General features: G+C 68.4%; 1 protein-coding gene across 1 annotated transcript in view; it reads right to left on the reverse strand.

Annotated features, from left to right (window-relative positions):
* Nucleotides 1-2001: 2001 nt before the first annotated feature.
* LOC142403304 (sodium/potassium-transporting ATPase subunit alpha-3-like) overlaps nt 2002-25886 on the reverse strand; it is a 30398-nt gene continuing 6513 nt past the window's right edge. Inside the window, 24 exon segments of the mRNA XM_075489530.1 lie at nt 2002-2089; nt 2225-2316; nt 3161-3262; nt 4068-4198; nt 5455-5600; nt 8059-8182; nt 8847-8896; nt 8899-9000; nt 9094-9262; nt 10379-10529; nt 11267-11403; nt 11576-11719; nt 11721-11752; nt 12451-12643; nt 14241-14362; nt 14365-14374; nt 15398-15507; nt 16283-16481; nt 17645-17913; nt 20930-21047; nt 22070-22204; nt 22429-22542; nt 23321-23524; nt 24667-24726. Coding sequence (XP_075345645.1) covers nt 2061-2089; nt 2225-2316; nt 3161-3262; nt 4068-4198; nt 5455-5600; nt 8059-8182; nt 8847-8896; nt 8899-9000; nt 9094-9262; nt 10379-10529; nt 11267-11403; nt 11576-11719; nt 11721-11752; nt 12451-12643; nt 14241-14362; nt 14365-14374; nt 15398-15507; nt 16283-16481; nt 17645-17913; nt 20930-21047; nt 22070-22204; nt 22429-22542; nt 23321-23524; nt 24667-24726 — 2943 coding nt within the window. The 3' untranslated portion in view covers nt 2002-2060.

Below are 25886 nucleotides of genomic sequence, written 5' to 3' on the forward strand. Positions count from 1 at the left end.
CCCCCACATGCGTGTGCACAGCCCTTGTGTAACCCCACACGCGTGTGCACAGCCCTTCTGTACCCACACATGTGTGTGCACAGCCCTTGTGTAACCCAACACGCGTGTGCACAGCCCTTGTGTACCCCCACACGCGTGTGCACAGCCCTTGCGTAACCCCACACGTGTGTGCACAGCCCTTCTGTACCCCCACACGCGTGTGCACAGCCCTTGCGTAACCCCACACGCGTGTGCACAGCCCTTCTGTACCCCCACACGCGTGTGCACAGCTCTTGTGCCCCCACATGCGTGTGCACAGCCCTTGTGTAACCCCACACGCGTGTGCACAGCCCTTCTGTACCCCCACACGCGTGCACAGCTCTTGTGCCCCCACACGCGTGTGCACAGCCCTTGTGTACCCCCACACGCGTGTGCACAGCCCTTGTGTACCCCCACACGCGTGTGCACAGCCCTTGTGTAACCCCACACGCGTGCACAGCCGTTGTGTACCCCCACACGCGTGTGCACAGCCCTTGTGTACCACCACATGTGTGTGCACAGCCCTTGTGCCCCCACACGTGTGCACAGCCCGTGTCCAGCTGCCACGCGTGTGCACAGCCCTTTTGCTCCCCCATGTGTGTGCACGGCCCTTGTGTCCCCACACACATGTGCACAACCTCTCGTGTGCCCCCACACGCGTGTGCACAGCCCTTGTGTCTCCCCACACGTGTGCACGGCCCCTCGTGTGCCCCTCACGTGCGTTTGCACAGCCCCTGTGCCCCCGACATGTGTGCCCAGCCCGTGTGCCCACACACGCGTGTGCACAGGCCCCTGTGCACCCCCACACACGCGTGCATGGCCCCTCGTGTGCACCCCACGCGTGTTCCCACCTCCCGTGTGCCCCCACACGTGTTTGCCCAGACTCTGTGCCTCCCACACGCGTGTGCGCGGCCACTCACGTGCCCCGTACGTGTGCCCAGCCCTTGCGCACACCCGTGTGTGCACGGCCCCTCCTGTGCGTCCCACACGCGTGTGCCCAGCCCCTCGTGTCCCCCCCACGCGTGTGCACAGCCCCTCGTGTGCCCCCACGTGTGCACAGCCCTTGTGTCCCCCCACACGCGTGCAAAGCCCTTGTACCCACACACGCGTGCACAGCCCCTCGTGTGCCCCCCCACGCGTGCACAGCACTTGAGCCCCCCCCACGCATGTGCAAAGCCCCTCGTGTGCCCCCCCACGCGTGTGCACAGCCCCTCGTGTGCCCCCACGTGTGCACAGCCCCTCATGTCCCCCCCCACGTGTGCAAAGCCCCTCGTGTGCCCCCCCACGCGTGCACAGACCCTCGCCCCCCCCCACGCGTGTGCCCAGCCCCTCGCGTCCCCCCCCACGCGTGCCCCCCCCCTTTGTTGCCATGGCGCCCAGCCCCCCTCCCCCCCCGCACCACGCCCAGCCCCCGCTCCGCTTTCTGCTTTATTTGGGAAATTCCACTTTCACTTTTCGTTGTTGTTTTTTTTCTTTTTTTTTTTTTTTGGGGGGGGGGGGAATTTTTTTAGTGGTTTTTTTTCTCCTTTTTAACCGTTTTTTGTTCTGTTTTTTTTTTTTTTTTTCCTCTCTTTTCCGGCGGTTTGGGCACACGACGACACGGGGGGGGGGGGGATGGGATGGGGATAACGGGGGGGTCCCCCCAATTCCCCCCCCCCCCCAAAAGCATCCCCAATATTAAGGCCCCCCCCCCTGCGCCGGGGGGGGGGGGAAGGGGCAGGCACCCCGGCGGGGGGGGATGGGCAACCCCCGACGCCTGGGTCCCCTCCCCCACCGCTGGGACCCTCCCCCCCCGTAAGGCGAGGAACCCCCCCTCCCCCTCCCTTTTTTTTTCTTTTTTTTTTTTTGGGGGGGGGGGAGGCTGGTTGGGGGGGGGCAGGCTGTTCGGGGGGGGGGGGCAGTTTGGGGGAGGGTGTTTTGGGGGGAGGGGCAGGAGGGAGCGAGCTCGTGGCAGGCAAAGGGGGGGGAGGAGGGGGGGGGGGGGGGGCTGCGACCCCTCCCCCCCCCCAAATGAGGAGTTGTGGTTTTTTTTGGGGGGGGGCTCAGTAGTAGGTCTCCTTCTCCACCCAGCCTGCAAGAAGAGAGGGGAGGGGGTGAGAGGCGCCCCCCCCAGCCCCCCCCGCCCCCCACCCCCGCCCCCCCCAAGCCCCCCCCCGCCCCCCACCCCCGCCCCCCCCAAGCCCCCCCCCGCCCCCCCCGCCCCCACCTCCGGGGTTCCGCCGCAGGATGAGTTTGCGGATCTCGTCGTAGACGAAGATGAGGAAGCTGTAGGGGAAGGCGCAGAACCACCAGCTGGGCCTGGGGGGGCGGGGGGGGGGTCAGGGGGGGGCAGGGGGGGCAGCACCCCCTCACCGCAGCGACAGACCCCAAACCGCCGGCAGCCCCCCGAAATACCCCCCCCCCCGGCTTCGGAGACCCCCTCATCGAGTTGAGACCCCCCCCATCGAGTTGAGACCCCCCCATCGAGTTGAGACCCCCCTCATCGAGTTGAGACCCCCCCCTCGACTTGAGACCCCCCCAATCGACTTGAGACCCCCCCAATCGACTTGAGACACCCCCCCCCCCCAAAAAATTTTGGAGATCCCCAAAAGGCTTCACAGACCCCCCCAGCCCCCTCTGCAGCGTCCAAGGGGGGGGCCAAGACCACCCCACCCCCCCCCCCCATAAAGACCCCTCTCAGGAACATGCAAGGACAGCCCCCCCCCCCCCCCAAATTTTGAGGGTCTCCCTACAAATTTTCAGAGCCCCCTCCACAAATTTTGAGGGCAACCCCAAATTTGGAGCCCCCCCACAAATTTTCAAAGCCCTGCCACAAATTTTGAGAGCCCCGCCACAAATTTTGAGAGCCCCCTCCCAAATTTTGAAAGCCCCCACAAATTTCCAGAGCCCCTCAAATTTTCAGAGCCCCACCCCCCAAATTTTGAGCCACCCCAAATTTTGAGCCCCCCACGAATTTTGAGAGCCCCCAAATTTTCAGAGCCCCCCCCAAATTTTCAGAGCCCCCCCAAATTTTGAGAGCCCCTCCCAAATTTTTCAGAGCCCCCACAAGTCTTGCCCCCCCAGCCCCCAGCCCATAGCACCCCCCTGACGGGTCGCAGAGCCCCCCCGCCCCGGGCCCCCCCGTGGGGGCCCCCCCGCTCACTTGAGGGGGTACATGCGCAGCGCCACGTCCATGCCGGGGCAGTAGGAGAGGAAGGCGGCCAGCGCCGTCTCCTCGAAGAGCCCGAAAATCAGGATCTTATTCCTGGGGGGGGGGGGGCACAAACACCGTCACCCACAGCCCCCCCACATCGCCACCCCCCCCCAAAAAAATCCAACCCGCCCCCCCAAAATCCACCCCCCCCCCCCCCAGCATCTCCCAGGGATGCTGGTACCCACCCGGGTACCATCACCCAGGGGATGCTGAGGGATGCAGGATGCTGGTACCCATCCCCCCAGGGTTTTGGGACCCCCCCCCCCATTTTTGGGGACACCCCCGAGTTTTGGGGACACCCCCGAGTTTTGGGGACACCCCCCCGGGGTTTTGGGGACCCCCCCCAGCATCTTCCAGGGATGCTGGTACCCACCTGGCTACCATCACCCAGGGGATGCTGAGGGATGCAGGATGCTGGTACCCCCTCCCCGGAGTTTTGGGGACCCCCCGAGTTTTGGGAAGCCCCCCGAGTTTTGGGGACACCCCCCCGCGGTTTTGGGGACCCCCCCCAGCATCTCCCAGGGATGCTGGTACCCACCCGGGTACCATCACCCAGGGGATGCTGAGGGATGCAGGATGCTGGTACCCATCCCCCAGGTTTTGGGGACACCCCAGGGTTTTGGGGACACCCCCCAGGGTTTTGGGGACACCCCTCATTTTGGGGACACCCCTCATTTTGGGGACACCCCCCCGCGGTTTTGGGGACACCCCCCAGCATCTCCAGGGATGCTGGTACCCAGCCGGGTACCATCGCCCAGGGGATGCCGAGGGATGCGGGTATGCATCCCCCCCGGGTTTTGGGGACACCCCCGGGTTTTGAGGACACCCCAGGGTTTTGGGGACCCCCCCCACGTACTTCATGCCCTGCTGGAAGACGGAGTTGCGGCGGGTCTTGCAGATGATGAGGTCGGCCCACTGCACCACCACGATGCTGACGAAGAAGGCCGTGTGGCAGGTGAACTCCACCACCTTGCGCTGCTCGTAGGTCTGGGGGGGGGCACCGCGTGAGAGACCCCCCAAAACACCCCCCGGCCCCCCAAAACATCCTGGCTGGAGGGGCAATGCCGACAGCCCACGGCAGACACACCCCCCCCCCCCCTTGGTAGTGATGCTCGGGGAAGGGGGGAGCATGGACACCCCCATAAAGGGGGACTGGGGTGCAGAGACAGCCCCCCCAAATGTTGATGGGGAAGGGGGGGCATGGATGCCCCCCTGCATGGAATTGGGGTGCACAGCCCCCCCCCCCCGTTGCAGCCCTGCAGGGGAATGGGGGTGCAGAGAGCCCCCCCAAAGCCATGCAGAAGGAATTGGGGTGCACAGGCCCCCTTTGCAGCCCTGCAGGGAAATGGGGGTGCACAGCCCCCTGTCCCTTGGAATGGGGGTGCACAGCCCCCCCTTTTGCAGCCTTGTGGAGGAATGGGGGTGCACAGCCCCCCCCACCCTGGGAATTGGGGTGCACAGCCCCCTTGTTTGCAGCCCTGCGGGGAACTGGGGTGCGCAGCCCCCCGGGAAAGGGTGCGCAGCCCCCCAAGTGTGCCCAGCGCCCCGGGAATTGGGGTGCCCAGCCCCCCAGAATTGGGGTGCCCAGCGCCCCAGGTATGCCCAGCCCGGGAAGGGGTGCCCAGCCCCCGGAATTGGGGTGCCCAGCCCCCGGGAATTGGGGTGCCCAGCCCCCCAAGTGTGCCCAGCCCCCCGGGAAGGGGTGCCCAGCCCCCCAAGTGTGCCCAGCCCCCGGAATTGGGGTGCCCAGCCCCAGGAATTGGGGTGCCCAGCTCCCGGAATTGGGGTGCCCAGCCCCCCAGAATTAGGGGTGCCCAGCCCCCCAGAATTAGGGTGCCCAGCGCCCTGGAACTGGGGTGCCCAGCTCCCCAGGTATGCCCAGCCCCGGGAAGGGGTGCCCAGCCCCCCAAGTGTGCCCAGCCCCCCGGGAAGGGGTGCCCAGCCCCGGAATTGGGGTGCCCAGCCCCCCGGGAAGAGGTGCCCAGCCCCAGGAATTGGGGTGCCCAGCCCCCCAGGAAGGGGTGTGCAGCCCCCCAGGAAGAGGTGCGCAGCCCCCGGAATTGGGGTGCCCAGCCCCCCGGGAAGAGGTGCCCAGCCCCAGGAATTGGGGTGCCCAGCCCCCGGAATTGGGGTGCCCAGCCCCCCAGGAAGGGGTGTGCAGCCCCCCAGGAAGGGGTGCGCAGCCCCGGGAATTGGGGTGCCCGGCCCCCGGAATTGGGGTGCCCGCCCCCCGGCGCACTGACCCACTGCTGCCCGTAGGAGTCCTCCAGGTCGTTCACGGTGCGATCGTCCCAGTTGAGGCGGATCCCGACCAGGCAGGAGGGCAGGAACCCGTTCTCCGCCAGGATGACGAAGTAGGCGAAGAACCCCCCCAGCGCCTGGATCATCCCTGGGGGCAGGGGGGTCAGGGCCCCCGGCACCCCAAAGTCTGCCCTGCAGCCCCCGGCACCCCGCTGCACACCCCTGGCACCCCTCTGCACGCCAAAGTCTGCCCTGCAGCCCCCGGCACCCCTCTGTACCCCCCAAGGGCCCCGCTGCACCCCAAAGTCTGCCCTGCACCCCCCCGGCACCCCTCTGCACGCCAAAGTCTGCCCTGCAGCCCCTGGCACCCCTCTGTACCCCCAAGGGCCCCGCTGCACCCCAAAGTCTGCCCTGCAGCCCCCGGCACCCCTCTGTACCCCCAAGGGCCCCGCTGCACCCCAAAGTCTGCCCTGCAGCCCCCGGCACCCCTCTGTACCCCCCAAGGGCCCCGCTGCACCCCAAAGTCTGCCCTGCAGCCCCCAGCACCCCTCTGTACCCCCAAGGGCCCCGCTGCACCCCAAAGTCTGCCCTGCAGCCCCCGGCACCCCTCTGTACCCCCCAAGGGCCCCGCTGCACCCCAAAGTCTGCCCTGCAGCCCCCGGCACCCCTCTGTACCCCCCAAGGGCCCCGCTGCACCCCAAAGTCTGCCCTGCAGCCCCTGGCACCCCTCTGTACCCTAAAGTCTGCCCTGCAGCCCCCGGCACCCCTCTGCACCCCCCAAAGACCCTGCTGCACCCCTCCAGCTGCCCTGCACCCCCCACGGGCCCAGCTGCACCCCACTGCACCCCAAAGCCTGCCCTGTACCCCACTGCACCCTAAAGTCTGCCCTGCAGCCCCCCCAGCACCCCACTGCACCCCTCAAGGACCCTGCTGCACCCCCCCAGCACCCCAAGAATCGCACTGCACCCCCCTGCACCCCAAGGTCTGCCCTGCACCCCACTGCACCCTAAAGTCTTCCCTGCCCTCCCCAAGGACTCTGCTGCACCCACTGCACCCCAAGAACGGCACTGAACCCCCGGGGCTGCTCTGCACCCCCACAGCACCCCACTGCACCCTAAAGTCTGCCCTGCACCCCCCAAGGACCCCGCTGCACCCCAAGAACCCCACTGCACCCCCCAAGGACCCCGCTGCACCCCATTGCACCCTCGGGGCTCCCCTGAACCCACTGCACCCCTGAAGCTGCCCTGCACCCCCAAGGACCCCCCTGCACCCCATTGCAATCTCAGCTGCACCCCACGGTCCTCGCAGCACCCCCAGCTCTGCCTTGCACCCCACATCGCCCCCCTGCACCCCACATCGCCCCCCCAGCACCCCACCACGCTCGCAGCACCCCCAGCTCTGTCCTGCGCCCCACACCATCCCCCTGCGCCCCATTGCCCCCCTGCACCCCACACCATCCCCCCGCACCCCACTCGCACCCCTGCACCCCACACCATCCCCCTGCACCCCACACCATCTCCCACTCGCCCCCGCACCGATCTGCCCGCAGGCCATGCTGATCAGCCGCTCGCCCCCCACTCGCCCCCACTCGCCCCCGCTGGCCCCACACCGATCTGCCCGCAGGCCATGCTGATCAGCCGCTCGCCCCCACTCGCCCCCCACTCGCCCCCACTGGCCCCGCACCGATCTGCCCGCAGGCCATGCTTTAATGATCAGCCGCTCGCCCCCACTCGCCCCCCGCTCGCCCCCCACTGGCCCCGCACCGATCTGCCCGCAGGCCATGCTGATCAGCCGCTCGCCCCCCACTCGCCCCCGCTCGCCCCCCACTCGCCCCCGCTCGCCCCCCACTAGCCCGCACCGATCTGCCGCAGGCCATGCTGATCAGCCGCTCGCCCCCCACTCGCCCCCGCTCGCCCCCCACTAGCCCCGCACCGATCTGCCCGCAGGCCATGCTGATCAGCCGCTCGCCCCCACTCGCCCCCGCTCGCCCCCCACTAGCCCCGCACCGATCTGCCCGCAGGCCATGCTGATCAGCCGCTCGCCCCCCACTCGCCCCCGCTCGCCCCCCACTAGCCCCGCACCGATCTGCCCGTAGGCCATGCTGATCAGCCGCTCGCCCCCCACTCGCCCCCGCTCGCCCCCACTCGCCCCGCACCGATCTGCCCGCAGGCCATGCTGATCAGCCGCTCGCCCCCCACTCGCCCCCGCTCGCCCCCCACTAGCCCCGCACCGATCTGCCCGCAGGCCATGCTGATCAGCCGCTCGCCCCCCACTCGCCCCCCGCTCGCCCCCCACTGGCCCCGCACCGATCTGCCCGCAGGCCATGCTGATCAGCCGCTCGCCCCCCACTCGCCCCCGCTCGCCCCCCACTAGCCCCGCACCGATCTGCCCGTAGGCCATGCTGATCAGCCGCTCGCCCCCACTCGCCCCCGCTCGCCCCCCACTGGCCCCGCACCGATCTGCCCGTAGGCCATGCTGATCAGCCGCTCGCCCCCCACTCGCCCCCCGCTCGCCCCCCACTGGCCCCGCACCGATCTGCCGCAGGCCATGCTGATCAGCCGCTCGCCCCCCACTCGCCCCCCACTCGCCCCCCACTAGCCCCGCACCGATCTGCCCGTAGGCCATGCTGATCAGCCGCTCGTTCACCAGCTTGTCGGAGCGGGGGTTCCGCGGCTGCCGCTTCATGATGTCGCTCTCGGCCGCCTCGTAGGCCAGGGAGATGGCGGGGACCTGGGGGGCACGGGGGGGTCACCCCGCCGGGGGGTCCCCCCGACACCCGGGCTGCCGGGGGGGGTGGGGGCGGGGGGATCACGGAGGGTTTGGGGGGTCCCGGGGGGGTCTCTCCCTGTGCTTTGGGGTGCTGGCAGGGGTCGGGGGGTCCCCACGGTGCCTGGGGGGGCTTTGGGGTCCTCGGGAAAGGGGGGTGCCCCATGTTTTGGGGATGCGGGGGGTCCCCGTGGTGCCTGGGGGGGCTTTGGGGTCCTCGGGAAAGGGGGGTGCCCCATGTTTTGGGGATGCGGGGGGTCCCCACGGTGCCTGGGGGGCTTTGGGGTCCTCGGGAAAGGGGGGTGCCCCATGTTTTGGGGATGCGGGGGGGTCCCACGGTGCCTGGGGGGGCTTTGGGGTCCTCGGAAAGGGGGGTGCCCCATGTTTTGGGGATGCGGGGGTCCCCACGGAGCCTGGGGGGGCTTTGGGGTCCTCGGGAAAGGGGGGTGCCCCATGTTTTGGGGATGCGGGGGGTCCCCGTGGTGCCTGGGGGGGCTTTGGGGTCCTCGGGAAAGGGGGGTGCCCCATGTTTTGGGGATGCGGGGGGGTCCCCACGGTGCCTGGGGGGTCTCTGGGGTCTTCATGGCCCCACCGTGGGGGTTTGGGGGGTCCGGGGGTCCCCGCTCACCATGTCGGTGCCCAGGTCGATGCAGAGGATGGTGATGGTGCCCAGGGGCAGGGGATGTTGGCCATGATGAAGAGGAGGAAGGGGGTGATCTCGGGGATGTTGCTGGTCAGGGTGTAGGCGATGGACTTCTTCAGGTTGTCAAAGATCAGGCGGCCTGAGGGGACGGGGACGGGCGTCACCGGGGCTCCCCCAGCCCCCCCCCCCGTCCCCCATCCCCGTCCCCCAGCCCCGCTGCTCCGGCCCCGACCTTCCTCCACGCCGGTGACGATGGAGGCGAAGTTGTCATCGAGGAGGATCATGTCGGCCGCCTGCTTGGAGACGTCGGAGCCGGCGATGCCCATGGCCACCCCGATGTCGGCCTTCTTCAGCGCCGGGGAGTCGTTCACCCCGTCCCCCGTCACCGCCACGATGGCACCCTGGGGACGCGGGGACCGGGGGGTGAGGGTGGGAGGGGGACGTCCCATCGTGGGGGGGACATGGGGACTGGGGGGACGGGGACGTGGGGACATGGGGATGATGCCACCATGGTGGGGACATGGGGACTGGGGGGACGGGACATGGGGATGGGGACCATGGGGATGTGGGGACATGGGGACAATGCCACCGTGGTGGGGACATGGGGACTGGGGGACGGGGACGTGGGGACATGGGATGATGCCACCATGGTGGGGACATGGGGACTGGGGGGACGGGGACCATGGGACGTGGGGACATGGGGACGATGCCACCGTGGGGGGACATGGGGACTGGGGGGACGGGGATGTGGGGATGGGGACGATGCCACCATGGTGGGGACATGGGGACTGGGGGGATGGGGACATGGGGATGGGGACCACAGGGACGTGGGGACACGGGGACAATGCCACCGTGGTGGGGACATGGGGACTGGGGGGACGGGGACATGGGGACGGGGACGATGCCACCGTGGTGGGGACATGGGGACTGGGGGGACGGGGACATGGGGATGGGGACCACGGGGACGTGGGGACACGGGACGATGCTGCCATGGTGGGGACATAGGGACCATGGGGACGTCGGGACATGGGGATGGGGACCATGCCACCGTGGGGGGGACACCAGGGGGCTGGGGACCATGCCACCATGGTGGGGACATGGGGACGGGGACCTTCCATCGCGGGGGGGACATGGGGACCAGGGGGATGGGGACATGGGGACGGGGACCATGCCACCGTGGGGGGGGACCAGGGGGCTGGGACCATGCCACCATGGTGGTGACACAGGGACCGGGGTGAGGTGGGGGCTGCAAGACCCCTTCTGGGTGGTTTTGGGGGGGTCTGAGGGGGACACCGGGGCCTGGGGGGGGGGTCAGTCCCATCTGGGGACCATGGGGGACACGTGGGGGGACCCTGGGGGACAGAGCCGGGTGCTGCCGGGGGGGGGGGGGGCTCGGGGACGACGCTTGGGGTGGCTTTGGGGGGGGGGGGGGACGACGACGGACACGCCGCTGGGGGCAGGGCCGGGGGGGGGTGGTTGGGGGGGGTTGTGGGGGGTTTTGGGGGGCTGCCCCCCACCTGGCGCTGGCAGCCCTCGACGATGATGAGCTTCTGCTGGGGGGAGGTGCGGGCGAAGACGATCTCGGTGTGGTTCTGCAGGATCTCGTCGATCTGCTCCGAGGACATGTCCTTCAGGTCCGTGCCGTGGATCACGCAGGCCTTGGCGTCCCTGGGGGCACGGCGGTCAGGCACCCCGACACCCGCCCGGCACCCCAAATCCCCCCCCTGCCCCAGCACCTCTCCACCACCCCCAAATCCCCTCCCCTTGCCCCAGCACCTCTCCAGCACCCCTGCACCCCCAAATCCCCCTTACCCTGCACCCCAGCACCTCTCCAGTACCCCTGCACCCCCAAATCCCTTCCCCTGCCCCCAACCCCTCTCCATCACCCCCAAATCCCCTTCCCCTGCCCCCCAACCCCTCTCCAGCACCCCCAAATCCCCTCCCCTGCCCCCAGCACCTCTCCAGCACCCCTGCACCCCCAAATCCCCCTTACCCTGCACCCCAGCACCTCTCCAGTACCCCTGCACCCCCAAATCCCTTCCCCTGCCCCCAGCACCTCTCCAGCACCCCCAAATCCCTTCCCTTGCCCCCCACCCCTCTCCATCACCCCCGGACCCCCAAATCCCCTTCCCCTGCCCCCAACCCCTCTCCAGCACCCCCAAATCCCTTCCCCTGCCCCCAACCCCTCTCCATCACCCCCAAATCCCCTCCCCTGCCCCCCAACCCCTCTCCAGCACCCCCAAATCCCCTTCCCCTGCCCCCCACCCCTCTCCATCACCCCCAAATCCCCTTCCCCTGCCCCCAATCCCTCTCCAGCACCCCCAAATCCCCTTCCCCTGCCCCCCACCCCTCTCCACCACCCCTGCACCCCCAAGCCCCCCCCGGCCCCGCTGCCCCCCGCCCACCTGGGGTTGACCTGGCTGACGGGGATGTTGAGGCGGGCGGCGATGTCCTCCACCGTCTCGTTGCCCTCCGAGATGATGCCCACCCCCTTGGCGATGGCCTTGGCCGTGATGGGGTGGTCCCCGGTCACCATGATCACCTTTTGGGGGGGGGGGGCACAGAGGGGTGAGCCCCACATTCAGGGGGGCTGCGGGGGGGGGGGGACCCCCCAGGGATGGGGGAAGGGGGCGGTGACCCCTGCTCGGGGAGGGGGGGGACCCCAGGGGAGATGGGGGGGGGGGGGATCCCAGGGGGGTTTGGGGGGGTCCCACCTTGATGCCGGCGCTGCGGCACTTGCCGACGGCGTCGGGGACGGCGGCGCGGGGGGGGTCGATCATGGACATGAGCCCCACGAAGCAGAGGTTGTCGGTGGCGAAGTTGACGTCGTCGCAGTCGAAGGCGAAGCCCTTGGGGTTACTGCTCCTCCGGCAGGTAGAAGTGGCAGAAACCTGGGGGGGGCGGCGAGGTGAGACCCCCCCTCTGCACCCCCACAACCCCCCTGCACCCCCACAACCCCCCCTGCACCCCCACAACCCCCCTGCACCCCCACAACCCCCTCCTGTACCCCCACAACCCCCGGTTTGGGGGAGTGGGGGCTGCTCCAGGGACCCCCAACCCAACCCAGGATGGAGCCCTCCCCCCAAACCCTGGGGACCCCCCAGGGACCCCTCTCAGCCCTACACCCAGGGCATGTCCCCCCCTCAAAGACCCCAGGGACCCCCCCCCAGGACCCCCCTCAGCCCCACACCCAGGACACCCCCCCGCAGGGACCCCCAGGACCCCCCTCAGCCCCATCCCCGGGACATCCCCGCCCCCCCACCCCCCCAGGGACTCCCCCCAACCCCCCCTCAGCCCCACACCCAGGGACACATCCACCCCCCAGGACCCCAGGGACCCCCCCAGGACCCCCCTCAGCCCCACACCCAGGACACATCCACCCCCCAGGACCCCAGGGACCCCCCACATCCACCCCCCAGGACCCCAGGGACCCCCCCAACCCCCCCTCAGCCCCACCCCCGGGCCACCATCCTTCTCCCAGGGCCGCCTCCCAGCCCCATTCCCAGGAGCCGCTCCCCCGGGACCCCCCTCAGCCCCATCCCCGGGACACCCCCGCCCCCCCCCCGCCCCCGGGACCCCCCCTACGTACCCAGGACCCTCTCCCCCAGCCCCCCCAGCTCCAGGTAGGCGTTCTGGAAGGCCTCCTTCATCTCCTCGTCCAGGGGCTGCTCCTTGCCCTGCAGCAGGATGGTGGAGCAGCGGTCCAGGATGCGCTCGGGGGCCCCCTTCATCACCAGCAGGTACCGGTTGTCGTTGGGGTCCTCGGTCTCGTGGATGGAGAGCTGGGGGGGGGGCAGGGTCAGCGTCACCCCCCCTGCATCGGGGGGGGGGGGTGTCCCGTCCCCCCCCCCACCCCGTGTCTCCTACTTGCAACCCACGGGGCGGGGGGGGGGGGGGGATTTTCCACGCCGGTGCCCCCCGGGAATCCCCCGGTGCTGGGCAGGGGATTAGTGGGATGGGGGGGGGGGGGGGCGGGATGGGGGGAGATGGGGGGGGTGGGGATGGGGGGGGGGGATGGGGGCTGCGGGGGGCGGGGCGGAGGGGATGGGGGGGTCTGCAGAATGGGGGGAGTTGGGGGGCTGGGGATGGGGGGGCTGCAGGGGTGGGGGGAGATGGGGGGGTCTGCAGAATGGGGGGGCTGCAGGGGTGGGGGGAGCTGGGGGGTCTGCAGAATGGGGGGGAGTTGGGGGGTCTGCAGAATGGGGGGGAGATGGGGTGGGGATGGGGGGTCTGCAGAATGGGGGGAGTTGGGGGGCTGGGGATGGGGAGGCTGCAGGGGTGGGGGGAGATGGGGGGTCTGCAGAATGGGGGGGGCTGCAGGGGTGGGGGGAGCTGGGGGGTCTGCAGAATGGGGGGGAGTTGGGGGGTCTGCAGAATGGGGGGGAGATGGGGTGGGGATGGGGGGTCTGCAGAATGGGGGGAGTTGGGGGGCTGGGGATGGGGGGGCTGCAGGGGTGGGGGGAGATGGGGGGTCTGCAGAATGGGGGGGCTGCAGGGGTGGGGGGAGCTGGGGGGTCTGCAGAATGGGGGGGAGTTGGGGGGTCTGCAGAATGGGGGGGAGATGGGGTGGGGATGGGGGGTCTGCAGAATGGGGGGAGTTGGGGGGCTGGGGATGGGGAGGCTGCAGGGGTGGGGGGAGATGGGGGGTCTGCAGAATGGGGGGGCTGCAGGGGGTGGGGATGGGGGGGTGAGGGGAGGGGGGGTCTGCAGGAATGGGGGGAGTTGGGGGGCTGGGGATGGGGAGGCTGCAGGGATGGGGGGCAGCTGGGGGACATGTGGGGATGGGGGGGTAGGGGGAGCTGGGGGGCTGCGGGGGGTGGGGGTCTGCAGAATGGGGGGGAGCTGGGGGGCTGTGGATGGGGGGGCTGCAGGGGTGTGGGGGGAGCTGGGGGGGCACGGGGAACTGGGGGATGTGTGGGGTTGGGAGGGGTGAGGGAGCTGGGGGGCTGTGGGGATGGGGGGGCAAGGGGTGCTGGGGGGGGCTTGGAGGGGCTGCAGGGCTGGGGGTTTAGGGGGGCCTGGGGGGGTCTCGGGGGGCTTGGGGGGTGCAGGGCTGGGGGGAGCTGGGGGGCTGCGGGTTTAGGGGGACTTGGGGGGGTCTGGGGGGGGGGCTCAGCAGGTCTTGGGGTGACCTGAGGGGTCTCACGGGGGTCTGCAGGGCTGGGGGGTCTTGGGGGGGGACCCTGCACATTTGGGGGGACACCAGAGGCTTGGGTGGGGGGTGTCCCATGGGTTTGGGGGGGTCCCATGGGTTTGGGGGGATGCTGAAGGTTTGGGGGCGATGCTGAAGGTTTGGGGGGCGATGCTGGTGGTCGTGGGGGGGGGGATGCTGCAGGTTTGGGGACCCCCCCCCCTCGCTTTGGGGGTCCCCGGCGGTACCTGGTACTTGTTGGTGGAGTTGAAGGGGATCTCGGCCACCTTCTTGTTCCTCTCCCGCATCACCTTGACGGAGCCGGACGAGAGCTCGATGCACTTCAGCAGCGCCGACTCCGAGGCGTCCCGGCCACGTCACGCTGGGGGGGCGGCAGCGGGGTGAGGGAGGGACCCCCAAACCCTGCCCCTGCCCCTCAGCCCCCCCAGGGACCCCCAAACCCTGCCCCTGCCCCTCAGCCCCCCCAGGGACCCCCCAAACCCTGCCTCTACCCCTCAGCCCCTCCAGGGACCCCCAAACCCTGCCCCTGCCCCTCAGCCCCTCCAGGGAACCCCACACCCTGCCCCTCAGCCCCCCCAGGGACCCCCAAACCCTGCCTCTACCCCTCAGCCCCTCCAGGGACCCCCAAACCCTGCCCCTGCCCCTCAGCCCCTCCAGGGACCCCCAAACCCTGCCTCTACCCCTCAGCCCCCCCAGGGACCCCCAAACCCTGCCCCTGCCCCTCAGCCCCTCCAGGGACCCCAAACCCTGCCTCTACCCCTCAGCCCCTCCAGGGACCCCCAAACCCTGCCCCTGCCCCTCAGCCCCTCCAGGGAACCCCACACCCTGCCCCTCAGCCCCCCAGGGACCCCCAAACCCTGCCTCTACCCCTCAGCCCTCCAGGGACCCCCAAACCCTGCCCCTGCCCCTCAGCCCCTCCAGGGACCCCCAAACCCTGCCTCTACCCCTCAGCCCCTCCAGGGACCCCCAAACCCTGCCCCTCAGCCCCCCCAGGGACCCCCAAACCCTTCCTCTCTTCCTGGGACCCCCAGAGCCCCCCAAAGTCTTCCCCTGCCCCAGAGCCCCTCCAGGGACCCCCCCCCAAACCCTTCTCATGGGACCCTGAAGACCCCCCCCCCCCCAAACCTTTTCCTTCCCATGCCCCATAGGACCCCCAGGGACCCCCAAACCCTTCCCCTAGCCCATGGGACCCCCAAACCCTTCCCTTCCCATGCCCCACGGGACCCTGGGACCCCCAAACCCTTCCCTTCCCATGCCCCATGGGACCCCCAGGACCCCCGGGACCCCCAGGGACCCCCCAGCCCTTCCCTTCCCACGCCCCCCAGGACCCATGGGACCCCCAAACCCTTCCCTTCCCACGCCCCCGGGACCCCCAGCCCCTCACCTTGAGGATGGGGACGTTCTCCTGCCCCCCCTTGAAGACCGCCCGGTTGCAGAGCCCGGCGATGTGGGACAGGGCCACCCAGGTAGCCGAGCTCTTGTCGAAGGCGGTGCCTGGGGGGACACGGGGTCAGCGGGGTGCCCGGGGGGACCCCCAGGCCGGGGGCTCAGCTGCCCCCTCTGCCCCTAACCTCCCCCCCAGAACCCTCAGCTCGGCACCACAAAAGCCCCAGTTCCCCCCAGATTCGTTCCCCCCGGGACCCCAATTTCTGCAGCACCCCAACCCCCCCCCCCCAATTCCCCCAGTCCCAATAAGCCCCAAAAGCCCCCAAGAGCCCCCAGCCCCCCAAGAGCCCCTGGTAGCCCCCAAATACCCCCAGCAGCCCCCAGCCCCCCAGCAGCCCCCAGCCCCCCAGCAGCCCTGGTAGCCCCCAGTCACTCAATACTCCCCAATAGCCCCCAGCCCCCCAGGAGCCCCCAGCCCCCCAGCCACCCTCCCTGGTGCCCCCAGCCCCCCAAGGGCCCCCAAGAGCCCCCAGCAGCCCCCAAGAGCCCCCAGACCCCCAACAGACCCCAGACCCCAATACCCCCCAATAGCCCCCAGTCCCCCAGCAGCCCCCAAGAGCCCCCCAGCAGCCCCCAAGCAGCCCCCCAGCAGCCCCCAAGAGCCCCCCAGCAGCCCTCCCTGATGCCCCCAGCCCCCAAGAGCCCCCAGCATCCCCCAAGAGCCCCCCAGCAGCCCCCCAGCAGCCCCCAAGAGCCCCCCAGCATCCCCCCAGCATCCCCCAAGAGTCCCCCAGCAGCCCTCCCTGATGCCCCCAGCCCCCCAAGAGCCCCCCAGCAGCCCCCAGCAGCCCCCCCCCCCGACGCCCCAGCCCCCCCCACCCACCCGACTGGTCCTCGGTGGTGTCGGCCTCGTGGATCTGGTTGTCGAACCACATGTGGGCCACGGTCATGCGGTTCTGGGTGAGGGTCCCCGTCTTGTCGGAGCAGATGGTGGAGGTGGAGCCCAGCGTCTCCACCGCCTCCAGGTTCTTCACCAGGCAGTTCTTCCGCGCCATGCGCTTGGCCGTCAGCGTCAGGCACACCTGGGGGGGGACGGGGACGGATTGGGGGGCCTGCCCCCCCGGCACGGCCGTGGGGACCCCCCGGGGTCCCCGCTGCACGCGCGGCCCCGTGGCGTGCGCCCCGTTGCGTCCGTGGATGCTGCTTCGGTGCGCGCGCAGACCCCCCCCCCTTTCGTGGCACCTCAAGCCTGGACCCATAGCCCCCTTTGCATGCACAGCCCCCCCACTGCACCCCAACCCTGGACCCATAACCCCCATTGCATGCACAGCCCCCCTATTACATGCACAGCCCCCCCACTGCACCCCAATCCCGGACCCATAGCCCCCATCACATGCACAGCCCCCCCACTGCACCCCAACCCTGGACCCATAGCCCCCATCGCATGCACAGCCCCCCCTTTGCATGCACAGCCCCCCCCACTGCACCCCAACCCTGGACCCATAGCCCCCTTTGCATGCACAGCCCCCCCTTTGCATGCACACCCCCCCTATTACATGCACAGCCCCCCCACTGCACCCCAATCCCGAACCCATAGCCCCCATCGCATGCACAGCCCCCCCACTGCACCCCAATCCCGGACCCATAGCCCCCATAGCATGCACAGCCCCCCCTTTGCATGCACAGCCCCCCTATTACATGCACAGCCCCCCCACTGCACCCCAATCCCAGACCCATAGCCCCTATTGCATGCACAGCCCCCCCACTGCACCCCAACCCAGGACCCATAGCCCCCATCGCATGCACAACCCCCCCCCATTGCATCCCAGTCCTGGACTTGTAGCCCCCCCATTGCACATGCAGCCCCCAATACAGCCCCCCCCAGCCCCCCAGTCCTGCACCCACAGCCCCTTGGGACCCCCTGCAGCCCCCCTGCACCCCATACAGCACCCCATAGCGCACCCCCAGCACCCCATTTTGCACCCCATGGCACAACCACAACCGCCTTGGACCCCCTGCACCCCATAGCGCACCCCATAGCGCAGCCACAGCTCCCTCCAGCCCCCCTGCAGCCCCCCCTGCACCCCATAGCGCACCCCATAGCGCAGCCACAGCTCCCTCCAGCCCCCCTGCAGCCCCCCCTGCACCCCATAGCGCACCCCATAGCGCAGCCACAGCTCCCTCCAGCCCCCCCGCACACCCCCAGCCCCCCACATATTGCCCCCATACGCGGCCCCCCACGTACGGTGACGGTGGCCAGCAGCCCCTCGGGGACGTTGGCGACGATGATGCCGATGAGGAAGATGACGGCCTCCAGCCAGGTGTAGCCCAGGATGAGGGAGAGGATGAAGAAGGAGATGCCGAGGAAGACGGCGACGCCGGTGATCAGCTGGATGAAGTGCTCGATCTCCACCGCGATCGGAGTCTTCCCCACCTCCAGCCCCGAGGCCAGCGTGGCGATGCGCCCCATCACCGTCCGGTCCCCCGTGGCGATCACCACCCCGCGCGCCGTGCCTGGGGGGGGACACGGAGGGGGGGGGGAGGGTCAGGGACCCCAAAAATGGCTCTAGGACCCCAAAAAATGGCTCCAGGATGTCAAAAAAATGGCTCACGGACCCCCAGAAATAGCTCAGGGAACCCAAAACAGCCCCAAAAGGGGCTCAGGGACCCCAAAAAAGGCCCTAGGACCCCAAAAAATGGCTCAGGGACACAAAAAGATAGCTCGGGGAACGCAAAACAGCCCCAAAAGGGGTTCAGGGACCCCAAAATTGGCTCTAGGACCCCAAAAAATGGCTCCAGGATGTCAAAAAAATGGCTCATGGACCCCCAGAAATAGCTCAGGGAACCCAAAACAGCCCCAAAAGGGGTTCAGGGACCCCCAAAATTGGCTCAGGGACCCCAAAATTGGCTCTAGGATGCCAAAAAATGGCTCATGGACCCCCGGAAATAGCTCAGGGAACCCAAAACAGCCCCAAAAGGGGCTCAGGGGCCCCAAAAAAGGCCCTAGGACCCCAAAAAATGGCTCAGGGACACAAAAAGATAGCTCAGGGAACCCAAAACAGCCCCAAAAGGGGTTCAGGGACCCCGAAAATGGCTCTAGGACCCCAAAAAATGGCTCAGGGACACCAAAAAAGGCTCCAGGATGTCAAAAAAATGGCTCATGGACCCCCAGAAATAGCTCAGGGAACACAAAACAGCCCCAAAAGGGGCTCAGGGACCCCAAAAAAGGCCCTAGGACCCCAAAAAATGGCTCAGGGACACAAAAAGATAGCTCAGGGAACCCAAAACAGCCCCAAAAGGGGTTCAGGGACCCCGAAAATGGCTCAGGGACACCAAAAATGGCTCCAGGATGTCAAAAAATGGCTCACGGACCCCCAGAAATAGCTCAGGGAACCCAAAACAGCCCCAAAAGGGGTTCAGGGACCCCCAAAAATGGCTCAGGGACCCCAAAATTGGCTCTAGGATGCCAAAAAATGGCTCATGGACTCCCAGAAATAGCTCAGGGAACCCAAAACAGCCCCAAAAGGGGCTCAGGGACACCAAAAAATGGCTCAGGGATACAAAAATTGGATCTAAGATGCAAAAAAATGGCTGAGGGACCCCAAAACAGCCCCAAAAGGGGCTCAGGGACCCCGAGGCCAGCGTGGCGATGCCCCCCATCACCGTCCGGTCGCCCATGACGATCACCACCCCACACGCCGTGCCTGGGGGGGACACGGGGGGGGTCAGGGACCCCAAAAATGGTCCGGGACCCCAAAACAGCCCCCAAAATGGCTCAGGGACCTCAAAAATGGCCCTAGGACCCCCAAAAATGGCTCAGGGACCCCAAAATTGGCTCTAGGATGCCAAAAAAACGGCTCAGGGAACCCAAAACAGCCCCAAAAGGGGCTCTGGGACCCCAAAATTTGCTCTAGGATGTCAAAAAATGCCTCATGGACCCCCAGAAATAGCTCAGGGAACCCAAAACAGCCCCAAAAGGGGTTCAGGGACCCCCAAAAATGGCTCAGGGACCCCAAAAAATGGCTCATGGACCCCCAGAAATAGCTCAGGGACCCAAGACAGCCCCAAAAGGGGCTCAGGGACCCCAAAATTTGCTCTAGGAAGTCAAAAAATGGCTCAGGGCCCCCAAAAATGGCTCAGGGCCCCCAAAACAGCCCCAAAAATGGTCCCAGGACCCCAAGCATCCCTGCAGGCAGCCCAGGCACCCCCAAACCAGGCAGGGGGACCCCCAAACCTCCCCAGGGACCCCATAACCCCCCTCAGCCAGCCCTAGGGACCCCCAAACCGGGCAAGGGGACCCCCAAACCTCCCCAGGGACCCCATAACCCCCCTCAGCCAGCCCTGGGGACCCCCAAACCAGGCAGGGGGCCCCCCAAACCTCCCCAGGGACCCCATAACCCCCCTCAGCCAGCCCTAGGGACCCCCAAACCAGGCAGGAGACCCCCCAAACCTCCCCAGGGACACCATAACCCCCCTCAGCCAGCCCTGGGGACCCCCAAACCAGGCAGGGAACCCCCCAAACCTCCCCAGGGACCCCATAACCCCCCTCAGCCAGCCCTGGGGACCCCCAAACCAGGCAGGGAACCCCCCAAACCTCCCCAGGGACCCCATAACCCCCCTCAGCCAGCCCTGGGGACCCCCAAACCGGGCAAGGGGACCCCCAAACCAGGCAGGAGACCCCCCAAACCTCCTCAGGGACCCCATAACCCCCCTCAGCCAGCCCTGGGGACCCCCAAAGTGGGCAAGGGGACCCCCAAACCAGGCAGGAGACCCCCCAAACCTCCTCAGGGACCCCATAACCCCCCCCATCCAGCCCTGGGGACCCCCAAACCAGGCAGGGAACCCCCCAAACCTCCCCAGGGACACCATAACCCCCCTCAGCCAGCCCTGGGGACCCCCAAACCAGGCAGGGAACCCCCCAAACCTCCCCAGGGACCCCATAACCCCCCTCAGCCAGCCCTGGGGACCCCCAAACCAGGCAGGGAACCCCCCAAACCTCCCCAGGGACCCCATAACCCCCCTCAGCCAGCCCTGGGGACCCCCAAAGTGGGCAAGGGGACCCCCAAACCTCCTCAGGGACCCCATAACCCCCCCATCCAGCCCTGGGGACCCCCAAACCAGGCAGGGAACCCCCCAAACCTCCTCAGGGACCCCATAACCCCCCTCAGCCAGCCCTGGGGACCCCCAAACCAGGCAGGGAACCCCCCAAACCTCCCCAGGGACACCATAACCCCCCTCAGCCAGCCCTGGGGACCCCCAAACCAGGCAGGGAACCCCCCAAACCTCCCCAGGGACACCATAACCCCCCTCAGCCAGCCCTGGGGACCCCCAAACCAGGCAGGGAACCCCCAAACCTCCCCAGGGACCCCATAACCCCCCTCAGCCAGCCCTGGGGACCCCCAAACCGGGCAAGGGGACCCCCAAACCAGGCAGGAGACCCCCCAAACCTCCTCAGGGACCCCATAACCCCCCCATCCAGCCCTGGGGACCCCCAAAGCGGGCAGGGGGCCCCCCCAAGCCCCCCGCTCACCCTCCACGCAGTTGGTGGAGAAGAAGGTGATGTTGCGGGTCTCCAGGGGGTTGTCGTGGGTGCAGTCGGGGGAGCGGGTCTGGGGCTCCGACTCCCCCGTCAGCGAGGAGTTGTCCACCTGGGGGGGCACGTTAGGGATGGGGGGGGGGGATTTGGATGGGGGGGGGGTCCTGAAGGGCTTGGGGGGGGGGTTCTGCAAGGTGCGGGGTCCATAAGGCTCCTGGGGAGGGGTCCATGGAGGTCCTGGGGGGTCTCTGCAAGTTGGGGGGTGCATGGAGCTCCTGGGGGGCCCACAGAGGTCCTGGGGTGGGGTCTCTGCAAGTTGGGGGGGGTCCATGGAGGTCCTGGGGGGGGCTTTCTGCAAGTTGGGGGGTGCATGGAGGTCCTGGGGGGGGGTCTCTGCAAGTTGGGGGGTGCATGGAGGTCCTGGGGGGGGGTCTCTGCAAGTTGGGGGGTGCATGGAGCTCCTGGGGGGTCCACAGAGGTGCTGGGAGGGGGGGGGCTCTGCAAGTTGGGGGGGGTCCATGGAGCTCCTGAGGGGGGGGTTACTGCAAGTTGGGGGGTGCATGGAGGTCCTGGGGGGTCCACAGAGGTGCTGGGGGGGGTTACTGCAAATTGGGGGGGGGGTCACGGGGCTCTTGGGGGGGGGTCTTTGCAAGTTCAGGGGACCCATGGAGCTCTTGGGAGGGGCTTTCTGCAAGTTGGGGGGGGGGTCTATGAAGCTCCTGGGGGGGGACTCTGTAAGCTGGGGGGGTCCATGGAACTACCGGGGGGGGGGCTCTGCAAGTTGGGGGGGGGTTTCTTGGGGCTCTTGGGGGGGGTCTCTGCAAGTTGGGGGGGGTCTCTGCAAGTTGGGGGGTCCATGGAGCTCTTGGGGGGGTCTCTGCAAGTTGGGGGGGTCCATGGAGCTCCTGGGGGGCTCGATGCAGGGTTGGGGGTCCCAGGGGTTCATGCAGAGTGTGGGGGGGGGGGCTCTGCAAAGTCGAGGGGGGGGCTGGGGGGGTCTCCGGACCCCCTTGTAGGGGGTGCATGGGTCCATGCAGAGGCAGGGGCTTGGGGAGGGCGGGGGGGGGGGGGGGGCTCTGGGCTCTGTGCATGCGGAGGAGGGGGGGTCGGTGCGTTTTCGGGGGGGGTCCCCACCTTGCAGCCGTGTGCCGAGATGATGCGCAGGTCGGCGGGGACGCGGTCCCCCCCCTTGACCTCCACCAGGTCCCCCACCACCACCTCCTCCGCGTTCAGCTGCATCTTCTCCCCCTCCCGGATCACCAGGGCTTGCTGGGGGGGGGGGGGGGGGGGGGGCAACACAATGAGGGTGGGGGCAACACATTGGGGGGGGGGCTAACCCCCCAGCATCCCCTCCCAACACTCCCCCCCGCCCCCCAGCTCCATCCCTGTGTCTCCATCCCCATTTACCAGCACACCCCCCCTCCGTATCTGCCCCCTCCCCAAATATCTGCCCCCCCCCCCCCAAATTTGCCCCCCCCCGGGGGGGTCCCCACCTGGGGCACCATGTTCTTGAAGGACTCCATGATCTTGGAGCTCTTGGCCTCCTGGTAGTAGGAGAAGCAGCCGGTGATGATGACGACGGCGGCCAGGACGATGCCCAGGTACAGCTGGGGGGGGGGGATGAAGAAGGGGGGGGGGGGTGTCAGTATGGATTGGGGGGGGGTCAGGCCCCCCAGCACAGCCCCCCTCCCCATATAGAGTACCCCAAGTTCAACGGCACCCGCTCTGCCCGCAGCGCTGACCCCCACCGTCGTCGCTGCCCTCGGGGCAGTTAAAGCCCCCCAAGTCTGGGGCACAGTTGCCCCCCCCCCTCACCCCCCCATTGCCCCCCAACCAGCTGCCCCCCATCGCCCCCCATGGCACCCCAGCTCCCACCCACAGCTGCTCCAGCACCCCCTCACCACGGGACCCCCCCTCGCCACGGGGACCCCCTCCTCCATGCCATGGGGACCCCCCCCCTCGCCACGGGGACCCTTCTCCTGACCATGGGACCCCCCCCCTCGCCACAGGACCCCCCCCCTCACCACGGGACCCCTCCCCTCACCATGGGACACCCCCCCCTCACCACGGGGACCCTTCTCCTGGCCATGGGACCCCCACCCTCACCACAGGACCCCTCTCCCAGCCACAGGGACCCCTCCCCTCACCACAGGGACCCCCCCCCCCTCACCACAGGACCCCCCCCCCTCGCCACAGGACCCCTCCCCTCGCCACAGGGACCCCTCCCCTCGCCACAGGGACCCCTCCCCTCGCCACAGGGACCCCTCTCCCAGCCACAGGGACCCCCCCCCCTCGCCACAGGGACCCCTCTCCCAGCCACAGGGACCCCTCTCCCAGCCACAGGGACACCCCCCCCCCCCCCCCGGCCACGGGACCCCCACCCACGTTGTCGTTGGAGGGCTCGTCCTCGGTGCCGGCCTGGATGCCGTAGGCCAGGAAGCAGAGGATGGCCCCGATCCAGAGCAGGATGGAGAACCCCCCGAAGAGCTGCCGGCAGAACTTGACCCACTCGGGGGTGGTGGGGGGGGGCGTCAGGGCGTTGGGGCCGTCCCGCGCCAGGATCTCCTGCGCCTTGCTGTGGGTCAGGCCCTGCGGAGAGGGGGGGCTCAGGGGGGACCCCAAAACAGACACACCCCCCCCCATGGGGATCCCCCCGAGAAAGACCCCAGAGGGGGGGGGGAAGAGACCTCGCGAGGGTGTTCCCCCCCCAAAAGGGGACCCTCTAATGGGGAGACCCCCCCAGAGGGCTCCCTCCCAAGAGGGGACCCCATAGGCACCCCAAAAGGGACCCCAAAAGGGCCCCCCCCGAATGGAGATGCACAGGGGAGGGGAGACCCCAAAAAGGGGGAGAGACTGTGTAAGGGTGTCCCCCCCAAAAGGGGACCCTCTAATGGGGAGACACCCCCCCCCCCCCCCAGGTAGAGAAGTCCCCCCCAAGAGGGGACCCCAAAAGGGACCCCCTAAATGGAGATGCACAGGGGAGGGGAGACCCCAAAAAGGGACCCCAAAAAGGGGGAGAGACCCTGCGAGGGGGCTCCCCCCCATGGGGAGACCCCGAAGGGGGCCCTCTAATGGGGAGACCCCCCCCAGAGAAGTCCCTCCCAAGAGGGGACCCCAAAAGGGACCCCCAAAAGGGACCCCCTAAATGGAGACGCATGGGGAAGAGGGGGGGTCCCATAAGGGACCCCCTAAATGGGGATGTACAAGGGATAAGGGGACCCCAAAAAGGGACCCCAGAAAGGGGGAGAGACCCCGTGAGGGGGCCCCCCCCCCATGGGGAGACCCCAAAGGGGACCCTCTAGTGGGGAGAGACACCCCCCCCCCCAGGCAGAGGGGAAGCCCCCCAGGAGGGACCCCAAAAAGGGACCCCCTAAACGGAGGTGTAGGGAGGAGAGGGGGACCCCAAAAGGGAGAGAGGGACCCTCAGAAGAGCCCCCCAAAAGGGACCCCTGAGTGGGAAGAGACCCCCCAAAAGAGACACACCCCCCCCCCCCCAAGGGGAGGGGTAGACCCCTATGGGGACCCCCAAAAGGGACCCCCAAAAGGGGGCAGCCAGGGGAGAGGCAGACCCCAAAGGGAACCCCCAAAAGAGACCCCCCCCAGGGAGGCAGACCCCAAGAGACACCCCCAAAGGGACACCCCCCCCCAAAGCAAAGACCCCGGGGACCCCCCCCAAAGCAAAGACCCTGGGGGGACCCCAAAGGCACCTGCCCAGTTTGGGGGGCCCTCACCTGCACGCAGTCCGTGTTGTATTTCCTACAGACCTCCTCGATCGACATCTTGTGCTCCGTCTGCGGGAGAGGGGTGAGACCCCCCAAATCCCCGGCCCCCCCAGGCCGCCCCCTATACTGCACCCCAAACTGCCCGCCACCCCCTCTGCTGCTCGCAGCCCCCGAAATTGCCCCCTATATTGCATGCAGCCCCCCAAAAGTGCCCCTATATTGCATACAGGTCTCCCATACTGCCCCGTAGTGAACCCCAGATTGCCCCAGCCCCCCAAACTGCCTCTAGCCCCCCAAGTCGCCCTATAGTGCACCCCAAACTGCCTCTAGCCCCCCAAACCACTCCTATAGTGCACCCCAAACTGCCTCTAGCCCCCAAAACGCATCCCAAATTGCCCCAGACCCCCCATCATGCACCCCAGATTGCCACAGACCCCCCCCAAACTGCCTCTAGACCCCCAAGTCGCCCCCATAGTGCACCCCAAACTGCCTCTAGCCCCCCAAACCACCCCCATAGTGCACCCCAAACTGCCTCTAGCCCCCAAACCACACCCCAGATTGCCCCAGCCCCCCCCATCATGCACCCCAGATTGCCACAGACCCCCCCAAACTGCCTCTAGACCCCCAAACCACCCCCATAGTGCACCCCAAACTCCCTCTAGACCCCCAAGCAGCACCCCAGATTGCCCCAGCCCCCCCAAACTGCCTCTAGCCCCCAAATCAACCCCATAGTGCACCCCAAACTGCCTCTAGACCCCAAACCACACCCCAGATTGCCCCAGCCCCCCCCCATCATGCACCCCAGATTGCCCCAGCCCCCCAAACTGCCTCTAGACCCCCAAACCACACCCCAGATTGCCCCAGACCCCCATCGTGCACCCCAGATTGCCCCAGCCCCCCAAACTGCCTCTAGCCCCAAATCAACCCCATAGTGCACCCCAAACTGCCTCTAGACCCCCAAATCGCCCCTATAGTGCACCCCAAACTGCCTCTAGCCCCCCAAACCACACCCCAGATTGCCCCAGCCCCCCCATCATGCACCCCAGATTGCCCCAGCCCCCCCCAAACTGCCTCTAGCCCCCCAAAACGCATCCAAATTGCCCCAGACCCCCCATCATGCACCCCAGATTGCCCCAGCCCCCCCAAACTGCCTCTAGCCCCCCAAATCGCCCCTATAGTGCACCCCAAACTGCCTCTAGCCCCCCAAACTGTGTCCCAAATTGCCCCAG

Source organism: Mycteria americana, unplaced genomic scaffold (assembly GCF_035582795.1).
Source record: "Mycteria americana isolate JAX WOST 10 ecotype Jacksonville Zoo and Gardens unplaced genomic scaffold, USCA_MyAme_1.0 Scaffold_175, whole genome shotgun sequence".
NCBI lineage: Eukaryota > Metazoa > Chordata > Aves > Ciconiiformes > Ciconiidae > Mycteria > Mycteria americana.